The 12,861-nt window shown below is 37.5% G+C and overlaps 3 protein-coding genes across 5 annotated transcripts in view; 2 read left to right on the top strand and 1 right to left on the bottom strand.

Annotated features, from left to right (window-relative positions):
• The window catches only part of LOC134793116 (superkiller complex protein 3), a 331,932-nt gene that overhangs the window by 100,692 nt on the left and 218,379 nt on the right, over positions 1-12,861 (top strand). The window lies entirely within an intron of this gene.
• On the top strand, positions 2,337-5,475 carry LOC134793139 (protein claret segregational). Its single transcript, XM_063764711.1, has 2 exons — positions 2,337-2,460; positions 3,136-5,475. Exon 2 carries the CDS (start codon positions 3,136-3,138, stop codon positions 5,032-5,034), a length of 1,899 nt encoding a protein of 632 aa, XP_063620781.1. The 5' UTR covers positions 2,337-2,460; the 3' UTR covers positions 5,035-5,475.
• The window catches only part of LOC134793154 (inositol-trisphosphate 3-kinase homolog), a 147,164-nt gene continuing 143,275 nt past the window's right edge, over positions 8,973-12,861 (bottom strand). For 2 of the 3 annotated variants that reach the window (XM_063764734.1, XM_063764735.1), the window contains 2 exons: positions 10,357-10,500; positions 8,973-10,105 (listed from right to left, as the gene is read on the bottom strand). In XM_063764734.1, the coding sequence (XP_063620804.1) occupies positions 9,176-10,105; positions 10,357-10,500 (1,074 nt within the window). In that variant the 3' untranslated portion in view covers positions 8,973-9,175. Of the gene's footprint in view, positions 10,106-10,356; positions 10,501-10,613; positions 10,835-12,861 lie in introns of those variants that run through there. The other variant, XM_063764736.1, reaches the window with a different exon arrangement.

Below are 12,861 nucleotides of genomic sequence, written 5' to 3' on the forward strand. Positions count from 1 at the left end.
TCAACTCAAAACGTCTGAAACTTATAACTTAGCATAAACATACTGGGCAAAACCCATTTCAATCAAAAATACCTTAAAATGTTGACTTTGGTTTTTGTGCTTTTGCATAGAAACATTTAATGATTTTTTTTAAATGCACCCTTGACGGATATATGTAGTATGCCAAAAAATCACAAATAATTCGTAGAATAACCGTCTGCGATGATTTTACTTTATTTGTTGCGGTTCTTGAGATGTTTTGATTTTTGTTCGGGCTCCATAATTTTTTTTGGAAAAAAAATCATAGCTACTATTTTCAACTCAAAACGTTTGAAACTACCATAAACATACTGGGCAAAACCCATTTCAATAAAAAAAACCTTAAAATGTTGACTTTGGTTTTTGTGCTTTTCCATAGAAACAATTAATGATTTTAAAAAACCGCACTCGTGACGGATATATGTAGTATGCCAAAAAAATCACAAATAATTCGTAGAATAACCGTATACGAGAATATTACCGTATTTCTTGCGGTTCTTGAGATATTTTGATTTTTTGTTCCGGCTCCATATTTTTTTTTTAAAGTCGTAACTACTATTTTCAACTTAAAACGTCTGAAACTTATAAGTTATAACTTAGCATAAACATACTGGGCAAAACCAATTTCAATAAAAAAAACCTTAAAATGTTGACTTTGTTTTTTGTGCTTTTCCATAGAAACGATTAATGATTTAAAAAAAACGCATCCTTGACGGATATATGTAGTATGCTAAAAAATCACAAATAATTCGTAGAATAACTGTCTGCGAGGATATTACGGTATTTGTTGCGGTTCCTCAGATATTTTGCTTTTTTGTTCCGGCTACATAATTTAAAAATATATATATAACTCTACTGTTTTCAACTCAAAACGTCTGAAACTTATAACTTAGCATAAACATACTGGGCAAAACCCATTTCAATCAAAAATACCTTAAAATGTTGACTTTGGTTTTTGTGCTTTTCCATAGAAACATTTAATGATTTTTTTTAAATGCACCCTTGACGGATATATGTAGTATGCCAAAAAATCACAAATTATGCAAAATATTTTTTGTAGATAATTAAGGTCTTTAATTCGTCCACAAATTAAATTTATAATTTTTTGTTACGATAATTAGTCATATATAGTTAGCTTTAGTAACGACAAAAGACGCAGTTAAATTGTTGACGAATTATAACCTTTATTATGTAGATACATTGCAGACCAAGATATAATCACACCATTAGGTATATGATTGCAACAAAACATTTAAATAGAATATACATATACTTACCCATCATATACCATTTTTTTGCACTTGGAACTAATTTTATTAATGCACTGAATGAAATGAACGTCTTTCCCGAAGCAAAAGTTTGTTACAAATCCAAAATTGAAGAAAACAGAGCTTGTTTATCGTGCGCTGGAATAAACCGGTTTTAATAGTTCTTAACCGTTTAATGTGACAAGAACTTTATGAAAGCGTTCCCCTAAAAACCGGTTTAAAAATAACGGTATTACGAACAAAACCGAAACGAAACGGTTTTTCGCTGAGTACATCATAACAGTTTGGAAATTTAACCGGTATCCGAGCCCTGGTGTGTAACAATATTTAAAAATGTATAGTTTCGCCCAGGGCTGCCTCATTTCATAAGGACAAAGGTAATCATACTATCTCTGTCCGCTAGAGTTAGAACCTAGACAAGTCAGAGGGCCTATCGCGAACCACGTTAGACGTGTTGCCTCTCTCTCGCACTTGTAAATTCGCACGTAAGTATGACAGGGAGGCAACACGTCGAACGTGGTTCGCGGTAGGCCCTCTGTAACGATTTTGATAACACATGCAGTGCAAGTGCAACTGTTATTTTAAACGTCAAAATTCTATGAAATTATGACGTGTAAATAACATTTGCACTGCTTGTGCTATCAAAATCGTTGCAAACTTATCTTTGTCTAACTCTAGTACTAGCATCCAAAAGAAAAGGATGAGTATAATTTTCCTGGTTCTTACTGACTCACAAGTTATGTTTGCCAGACTATAAAAAAATACTTTGTCATCGGCTATAGGCCTTAAGGCTGCGAGCCGAGCCACGAGTCGCGAGAGTAAATCGGCTATAAGGGGAGGGGTTATTAAATCCATCCGATTGCCGGGCATTTTCTACTAAGGGGCAAAGAAAATAACATATATATTTTTTATAAGTATAATCAAAACCCATAAGGAAAACAAGCATAATTTTGAAAAATATTATAATAGAAAATATACTTTGAAATCGGTTAGAAATGCCGACACCTACTATAAAATACCTAATTCTTCTTATTACACTGGCAACACTAATCTAGCGTCATTTTTAAATTTTGAAAATAAAACCGTTTACGACATTAGAACTGAACAACAGTCGTTTTGTGTATTAGTGTAGTGGTTAAATATTTAAAATAAAACTATTACATGTGTTATTAAAGTGAGTATTTGGTTTAAATTTTGTGTTTTACCTTACATTATCTATAAATGATTATAATTAGTTTATGTATTGGTTGATATGTTCTCACAGAAACTGAGGATACATGTTAGGCGTTTCTCAGCGATATCTTTTCGGTGCAAACTGCTTTTTTCATTTATTACCTAGCTCTCTATGCTTTTATCTATATTTACCGAACGATTTGGCTGTACACATGTAGTTTAATACTCTCGCGCGTAGGAACCTATTTTTATAATTATGTTATCAATAAAAATGTTCTTGGAGTGAGAAAACAATAATTTAAAGTCTCCCTTGATTTAGATTTATTTCTGAGAGCAAATAAGCAACACCAGTTAATACTCTATATTGCTTGTACAACAGGTTCTAACAAGTTACTCTCCTAGCTATTAGATTATATTTAATTTATTATTTTTCTTTTAGAGTTACGGTACATCCCAACTGGTGAGTGTAGGCCACTACTATACTAAACTGGTATACTGTGATGTCTGTGATTCTGACGAATGGTATGGTTTCATTTATAATGTTACCTACCACCCACACTGGGCATGCAATCCCCATGCTTAATTATAGAAGTCATTTTTGGTCTAGATTTTAAGATTTAAACTTTTAATCTCTTTTTAAAATGGTGTATAACATAGAATTTTATGTCCATTTCAGATGTCGAGAATACCTAAGTTACCGGTCCCAGCAAAAGAAAATAGACCTGGACTCATCAATAGACGTCCAATATCAAGAACAGTAAATGGCCTTAGTGCAGATGACAAAAAGAATTTGCTATTGAACCACACTAAGCCAGCTGTCCAAACTGGCGCAACATCTTCCACCACTGGGGCACGACTCAAGAGGGCCGCTACTGCACCAGCACCCTCCACCAATGCAGCAAAAGTTACTAAAGTTGAAAGAAAACCTCCAACAGTCGCCCCAAAGATCCCGCCATATGATTACAAAGCAAGATTTAATGACTTGTTGGAGAAGCACAAAGTGATCAAGAATGATTATAATGACTTAAAATACAAACATGAAGAAGTTGCTGATGACTATGAAAAAATTAAAGAATCTGTTGAAAGCAATACTAGAGAGAAGGACATATTAAAGGATAAACTGCTGAATGCTTTAAATGACTTAAGAGAAAGGACAACTGAATTGGATAGTATTAAGCTTGACCATGAAATACAAAAACGCGAAAATGAAGAATTGGTACGCAAAACAAAAGTTTTGGCCGAAGTGACTTTTAATTTAAATAAGAAGACTTCAGAATTTGATACACTACAGGAAGAGTTCAATGAATTGACCCGGCGTCACAATGCTCTCCTGGCGGAGGCCAAGGTATTGAGAGAGAAGTCTGTAAAGCTTGCTACTCTATCTGAAGATTATGATAAACTTACTGTTGACTATGAAGAAGCAAAAAAGAAGATATCGACATATGAAGCTGATGTAGAGAAACTGCAGAACATTTTAGCTGGAATGTACCAGGGTCAAAGAGATCTGAGAAACACTATTCAGGATCTTAAAGGTAACATAAGAGTATATTGCAGGGTACGACCACCATTAGAGTCAGAGACAAGCAAGCCATTGTTTAATCTCAATGTTGTGGATGCCTGTACTATAGAAGTTGAAAAGGTCGAGTTGAATGCATTATCCCAATCAACAAGGAAGGGCAAATCTCAACACACCTTCAGCTTTGATGGTATATTTACACCACACTCAACTCAGGAGACAGTGTTTGAGGAAGTTTCTAACATGATCCAGTCAGCACTTGATGGATACAATGTGTGTATCTTTGCATATGGACAAACCGGCTCTGGAAAAACATACACAATGGAAGGAGGTTGTGGAACAGACCAATATGGTATTATACCACGAGCATTTAATTTCATGTTCACATGTATGGAGGATCTAAAGAGAATGGGCTGGCAGTTAACCATAAAAGCATCCTTCCTGGAAATCTACAATGAAGTAATTTATGATCTGCTGAACTCCTGCAAAGACCAGCTAAGCCATGACATCAAGATGGTTAACTCCAAAGGGACTGACCTCTATGTCTCAAACTTGAAAGAAGAGGAAGTTAAGAGCTCCCATGATTTTATCAAACTGATGATATATGCCCAACGTAACAGACAAACTGCCGCTACACTCAACAACGAGCGAAGCTCCAGGTCTCATTCAGTTACGCAAATTAAGATTTCTGCTATCAACGAAATACGGAAAGAGAAGTACACAAGCCAGTTAAACTTGGTGGACTTAGCCGGGTCCGAGAGCGGCAAGACCACTCAGAGAATGGACGAGACAAAGCACATCAACAGATCTCTGTCAGAGCTGTCTAAAGTCATTCTGTCTCTGCAGACCAACCAGGCCCATATCCCGTACAGAAATTCAAAGCTAACTCACCTGCTGATGCCGAGCCTTGGTGGCAATTCAAAAACCCTCATGTTGGTCAATATCAACCAATTCGATGAATGCTTTGGTGAGACTCTCAACTCTCTACGCTTCGCGACAAAGGTAAACAGCTGCCGAACAGTGAAAGCCAAAAAGAACCTAACAATGGTTGACACGTAGTTTATATTATTGATTTTATCTTATTGACATGTTTATTGTAATTCTTTAATGGGGCTATTGTAGTTTAAGTTACTGGGCGATTTCAAAGAAAAGTTTTAATACATACTGATTAAATAATTTATGTTAATATATTTGATTTGAATAGTAAATTGCGCCTCAAGTTTATTACAGTTTTGTGATCTCCGTACAAGACTGTATGAAAGGTCACATATTTAATAAAATCATTAGGACTGTCTCTCTGTATCAATTCAAATCGTAATTTTAGAAAATAAACCATAAAACTGCTGCTGTAACTTAACAATTTTTTTAAACTTTCTTGAAAAGCGCCCATGAGTTGAATAAGAATCATATAAATAGACCCAGTAGTTTATAGATAAAGTTTTAACTTTTAATATTACAATTATTGCTTTAGTTTTGTCTAAACACTTTACTGGTGAACATGAGTAATGATTAGGGTTAAAAATTCTCGAAAAAATCAAATCTTTTTTTCAGGACGTTTTGAAATTTTCGTTTTTTTCCGTATTATTCAGTTTTATTGGGAAAGAAACGAAACTTTTTTAAACTATAACGACAGCGTCAAAGTCAATAGACATTTTCAGAAACGATCGCCAGCCAGCATTTAGATAACAAAACACACGACTGAGCAGGCGGCTTAGCACGGTCGCGTTTTTATCCCTTGTCACCATGCCTGTCACGTTCTAACAAGTATGTAAGTGCGAAAGGGACGCGCATAGTGATAGTCGATAAAAATGGAACCGTGCTGAGCCCGCAGGTGTAGTTACCTCTATGGATTAAATATAAATGGAAAAATTCACAAGTTCTTTTCACAAAGTGCGTTTTTTTTTTGCGTTAATTTCCGATTTTTTTTCTTTTTTTCCTAATAAAACTTAAAAAAACATGGCTTTTAGAAAAAAACGGGAATTTTTCCGGGTTTTTTCAACCCTAGTAATGATGTCATCGATGTCGTATGGTAATGTTCTTTATTACTGTTAATATAATGTATTGATTAATTTTACTGTTGTTTTCTGTTTCTTATCTCGTTTTTGTAATATTTTGTACAAAAAGTAAGTTTTCTGGTGATTGGATGGGTGTCCTCCAATGTCCTATGATGGTCACGCTTTTAGTGTGTCATCGTGGCCGTCACGTTCTCACGTTGTTGTGACGCATATCAGGAAACGATAGACTATAAAAGCGCTTCCATGATATCACTACTCAAAGACGCGGGCGTCTACATATAAATTGAAAAAATCTACTTACTATATTTTGGTTTTCACGCCATCTAGTGGATTTTCGCTGCATCTCGGAGACGTATCGTTTGCAATGGAGCTAATAACACCTTCGGAACGCAAGATAATTTATGTACACTAATATTTTCTACTGCGGCCAATAGATGGCACCATTTGTTTAATTATTAGATTATAATATCGCATAGATATGTATGTAGCTCCGCCTCTATGAGGTGCAATTTGAGTTCCCTTCTACTCTCAAGTTAGGATGTCCTTTGACGACAGTACATCCCTAAGACGAAAGTGGACGACCGCCCCGAAAACCGCCTTTTCATACAAACGGAGTCCACATTTTCTTCTGTGGATATTAATATTATTGAAAATATTTTGACACGATTTGATTTAAATCCCCTTGGTTTGTTTTTTTGCATATTTTTTTATGGATATAGTTTTATAACTTATAATAGGTTAATCATAAAATTGAAAAAAAGTAAAACCAAACGAAGGGCCATAGCTAAAGCAGAGCTATACTTAGTTAATATAAGTACACCAAATTGTGTAAAAACTTATATGTCTCAAACACTACACATGTAATACGGTCAATGAAATTTATTACTAGTGTCCAATTTGATAGCTAGATGGCCCTGTACGACTCCGTGCGTTGTTTGACAATTTTATTAAGTTAATTAGATCACAACACATACGGCGCCATCTACTTCATCTTATTCTATTCTAGGGTGGTATTCCATCTCACCTGTCCAATTTCTTTGTCCTTTGTCATTGCGTCTCACTCTCTCGTTAAGCAAAATGTGAGACGCAATACACATTGGACAAAGAACTTGGATAGGTGGAATACCACACTAATTCATCTACATACGTCGCACTCCAGCGGGCATTTTGCGGGCATGTCATTGGCAAGGTTCACGAATCAATTTTCGAGTTGTCAGAATAAAGTATTAATTGTACTTAGTATTTGTAATGTGCAATTCCAAATACCTTAGCAACTAAAGTTGTACGTTACTTAGGTATCTATTTTATTTATATCCATTTAATTTTAAATAAAAATAAGGTTGAATAATATGTAGTATATTTGATAAAACAACTTACTTAAGCGTATTATGCGAATATATTATTAATATTATTTCCAAATTTTTGGCAGTCAAGGTTCTTCGTCATGTCAGCTATTTATTAGATTTTTTAAGTGGCCACTTAAATGGACTTATAACTTCAAAGAGTATTTACACATTTAATATTGATACATGATCAGGGTTGGGCAAAATACTGGCTTCCACGTATTTCCAATACAAATTACAAAATACATTTTTAAAAGTATTTGAAATACCAAATACAAACTACTTTGGTGACTGGTATTTGAAATACAAAATACAAATTACAGTGTTTAAAATAATGTATTTCAAATACAAAATACTTTTCATTTTTTTTTTGTTTAAACATTTAGTTTTTTTTTAACGAATATCCTTTCCCAAAAACTTATAGGGTCATTGCGCTTGTTTTCGTTCAGCTCTAGTTTTCGTCCACTTGACGAAATTTGAATATAAACCTACATTGCTGCAAATAGTAAATTAAAAATGAAATATATTATTTGCTAATCTGTCAAGTGGTCGAAAACTAGAGCATGGACGGAAACTACTGCAATGACTCTATCCCCTGGCTGTTGACGAAAAAACCGCGCAGAATAGCTCGCGCATTGTACCTATTTGCCCTCGTACAAGTCGTACATTATATTAAATAAAACGTTCGATTTTAGGATCATAGAATTTAATAAAATGTACTTTGTAGAAATGTATTTTGAAGCTTGAAGTATTTGAAATACAAAATACATGTGAGTGCAGTATTTGAAATACCAAATACAAAATACTTTTCCAGGTAGTATTTGAAATACAAATACAAAATACTAAAATGTATATCAAATACGTATTTCAAATACATGTAATTGAAATACTGCCCAACCCTGTACATGATAACGGGTATGTTACAAATACTAAGTACAAAATATACTAGTAAGTAAAGATGTTTTTTTTTGTAAACCTTACCAAATGACATGCCCCCAAACTGCCCGCTGGAGTGCGACGTATGCTCATCTTATACGATCTATCTTTGCTAGTGTTTAAAATAAAGGCTTATTAGAGACAAACAAATAATAAAGATTATTAATCTTTATAGGAAACCTTATTTCCCCATCAACGTTTTAATGGCGCTACGTATCGAACTGTTATCACATCGTTTCTGTTGTTTAGCTATGAAATGGTAACAGCCGGCAGTTTTTGTATTCATTAATTGAGTAATTGATCTGTCTTTGTTATTTACTTGTCTCTGATTATAGTCAAAAGGTCCCATTATATTTCCAGGCGTCGTAGACATACTTACATACAATTTTGATCGACTCGTCTCGTTACTGAAAGTTACCATCGGATCTTTTAGATCATGCGTTGGTACTACCTATACCTTCGCAAGATTAGTTGATTTCGGTAGGTATACGTCCGAGCAAGGTACCTAAGGTCTGAGTGCTCGACAGTCCCAGATCATTTCATCTTTATACCTAGGTACCTACTTGTCATTAGCAATAGAGGTGACAGGGGAGTGTGAACTATTGGGCATTATCAAGTCGAGCACTAGGACTTCTACCTTACTAGATCTTCTCATTTAGTATGTCGGTTTAAATTGGGTAGCACGTAGGTATTAAAACAACTGTTTAAAAGTTAAGCTTTTTTATATCAATACAAAACGGGACTAGATCAAATATAAATCGCAATTCTCTCATATTCACAAATAGCATATAATTTTGTGTGCTTCTCCTTGCGGCACCTCGGGCGCTTGGAACGCTGCACGCGGGCTCATGTGAGCGAGCGACTGTCGTCGCGAGGCGAGTCCATCAGGGTCCTCCCGCCGGCCGTTCAACGAGACACGTCGGGCTCAGCCGCCGCGTCGTCTCGCGCCGGCAAGTCGGCCGTTTCTATAATGTCTATCAGTCTATCCAATCCGTAAAGAAAGCCTTCCTCGTGGTTGCCTTGCTCCCAAGGCGCGCGGTGGGTCACTTCCGCGCCGTCAGGTACGCTCCTAGTCTTAGCGAAGTCAATCAACCAGGCTCCGGCGCGTTCCTCGTCATAAATAATGAAAATGCTGCTACCGACGATCTCATGTTTCTTGAAGAAATCTGAGCGTTCAAACAGGTCTCTGATTTCACGCAGGCGGCTAGCGATGGCGCGGCGAGCGCGGTCGTTCTTGCCGAGGAAACGTGCCACGGTCGCCGCCACCTGGTCGGGCTCGCGCACGTTTTGCAGGTCCGTCAGGGGCGGTTCGCCCGGGAGCTTGACAGCCTCGATGCGGAAGCCCTGTTCGGCTGAGGACGAGCGCTGCTCGCGGAACTGCATGTAGCGCAGCTTGGTGACAGCGCGCGCCGCGTGTTCCGCCTCGGTGGGCGCGTCGGGGTCCAGGCGGACCATTTTCTCATAGAGGTCGGCGCGAGCTCGTGCGTTGCTGACTTCATCCTCGAGGAAGGTGCGTGTTCCCATTTTGACGTCCATGACGTGGGGGTCGCGGAAGCCGTGAAGGAGATCCTGGAGCTCGATGAAGCTCTCGCCGCCGTACTCGAGCTCGCGGTAGTAGCGAGGGATGGCGGAGCGCATGTGCGGGCAGGCGGCGAGGGCCTCGTAGGCGTCGCGCTCGGGGTTGTGGTGCGGGTGGTCGCCGGGCGAGCGGCGCTTCCACACCGTGCCGGGGCCCGCGGGCGCCAGCGACCCGGGGTGACCTGCCAGCTGGAACCATTCCGAAGAACGGGACTTCAGCAACGCGTCTGATGCCGGCGCTGATAGCTCTAGCGCATTCTGTAAACAAGGAAATTAACCATTAGTTTAAAGTGAAAAGTACAAAATTATTCCACTACAAAATGTACCTAATATTATATTTCCTTTTAATAACTGTGTGATAAAAATGCGGGTATACATTATATTAATTATTATCAATTTTATTTCTATGTAATTAAAGGTTAGCTAATTGTCTCCAAGTAATTTCTAATTTGGTATGTACAATAGTAGAAAATGGATTGTTAATTAGAGTATTTATATTAAATACGTACAATAGCCAGAAACTTGAGGAGCTCCGATGGCTGAGCGGGGACGGCAGGAGGCGCGGCGTCAGGCGAGGAGCGGCGCCAGCGCTTGAACAGCGCGCCGTCCTCCTTGCCACGCCAGCGGTCTTCATCCTTGCCAGGCACAGCGACCTGTGGACAACCAAACACACTCGGTCAAACAACCATCTAATATCACGTTTCACTGCATGTATTCACGATTCGAGATATCACTTGTTAAAATCCACACACAAATAGAAACGTACCGCAATAATTTTATTAGCGGCATAGAGAAGTCCACCAGGGCCGAGTCGGCTGAGCACCGACTGGCGGGAAACACTGTTCATCTTGCTAGAGACGGTCATGGCGCGAGTGCGTGCAACGGAGGCGCGAGCGCGAGTGAGCGATAACCGAAGAGTATCAATGCGCGGACAGCGAGCGGCGTGAGCTGAGCGAGCGACTGCTGGCCTGCGACTGATGCCGGTGGGAGGGTCTGCCCCGTATATATAGAGACCTCGGCTTTCTCGTGACGTCACGGCTCTACAGCCCGCGCTTCGTCTCTCGATTTTCCTGGCGCCTCGTATTTTTCACGAATGCCTAGTATACGATACGACAGATGCATTAATTGGCCCGCCTCCGCCACAAACACTCGGTAGCACCAAAAGAGTTCATAAAAATACATACGCATTAGGCGGTTTCTTTGTATTAGGTAATGTAAATGTGAGAGTTGTGAGCATGCAATGGTTTTGGGGGCCGATTTTTGAAATTCGACCGCTCGATTTCGTGGATTTCGTTCAATAATATCTCCGCTACTAGGCATTTAAATTCTACTAATATAATTGAAAACGAGTGGTCAATACCACTCGATTACAAATTTCTATCGCTCGTATTACAAAAATTAGCATTTCGCCGTTTTCCACCGATTTTCGAGTGACGAAATCGAGCGATCGAATTTCAAAAATCGCCCCCTTGGTAATTTATCCTTCGTAAGAATATTGCAGAGTAAATAGGCATAGGTTATATGTAACTAATTTTAAGAACGCTATCTTGTTTATAAAAAACGTTGTTAGCATTCAGATAGGCATTCAGCATATCTTTGAAATTAAATATAAAGTACCACCGCTTTACTATTTATTATATGGTACCTACCAGCAAATAACGTAAATAAGATGGCTGTCCGAATAATGTAGAGATTTAATTTATTCCTAAAATAATCCGCCCGTATGTTTTTTAGTAAGGCAAAATAATTTCTCCAGGTTATAATTACCTACTACCTACTAAAATAATAAAATAAGTGTAATAAAATAAAGATTGTATTATATTACACTTATTTTATTATTTTTAATATCCTATAGAAGTTTTTTAGTAAGGCAAAATAATTTCTCCAGGTTAATTACCTACTCCCTACTAAAATAATAAAATAAAGATTGTATTATATTACACTTATTTTATTATTTTTAATATCCTATAGAAGTTTTTTAGTAAGGCAAAATAATTTCTCCAGGTTAATTACCTACTCCCTACTAAAATAATAAAATAAGTGTAATAAAATAAAGATTGTATTATATTACACTTATTTTATTATTTTTAATAATTTGTAAGTATCCTAACAGTGAATATTGATTACATACCATTAGCTAGGTACCTAATTTAATGGTACGTTATAAATATTCACTACCTATTGACGTTATAATTTATACCTAATTAATTTAATAACTCAATATTACCTTGAACTTGGTTAAAATATGAGTACCTAAGGTACCTATTTTTACTGATTCATTAGAAACTCGTGTTCTACTGATTTTTACTGATTCATAAGATCGAATTTGTATTATTAGGTATATTACTTATACTATCAACTTTCCTTATATTTTGTCTCCTAAGTGAATTCAAATTCCCGATCGCATCGGATGTCGGGTTTTTTTCGTGCAGCCGGTGAATAAACTTCTCCGTTTGAATTATTTGGTAGATACCTACAGTTGTACTGATGGATGGACTTTATGTCATTGGGCTACTATTATACAAGTGAAAAGCCACTGTCTACCTACTCTTAATACATGAGAAGTTGGCACATAGTGTAAAGTAATATGAGCCGAGGTCGATATGGTAATTAACCTACCTATGTTAAACATTCGATTAGATTTTACACTGAGCGAACGTAAATATTAGTGACATAATGCAGTGAGCAGACGAGCCGCCTGATAGGAAGCAGTCGTCGTCGCCGAGAGAGCCACTTCAGTTGCTTATGTGTTGCCGACTCTTGAAGACCAAATTAAGTACCTACAAGTAGAGTCTGTTTGGAAGGAGAAGTCGACGACGACTCTTTTCTTTCCGCACATTCGGTTTTGACTTGCAGTTATAAAATAATTAATCTTACCTAAAGGGGTCATCCATTAATTACGTCACACGAATTTCAAGGTTTTTTGACCCCTCCCCCCTCCTTGTCACACTTGGTCACATTTGGCAAACCCCTCCCCCCCTGGTGTGACGTCACATTTTTTCAACGAAATCGGC

The sequence above is a fragment of the Cydia splendana genome, chromosome 8, assembly GCF_910591565.1.
Source record: "Cydia splendana chromosome 8, ilCydSple1.2, whole genome shotgun sequence".
NCBI lineage: Eukaryota > Metazoa > Arthropoda > Insecta > Lepidoptera > Tortricidae > Cydia > Cydia splendana.

Coding starts and splice junctions, on each gene's coding strand:
- LOC134793139 (XM_063764711.1), top strand. CDS start 3,136: ATGTCGAGAATACCTAAGTTACCGGTCCCAGCAAAAGAAAATAGACCT.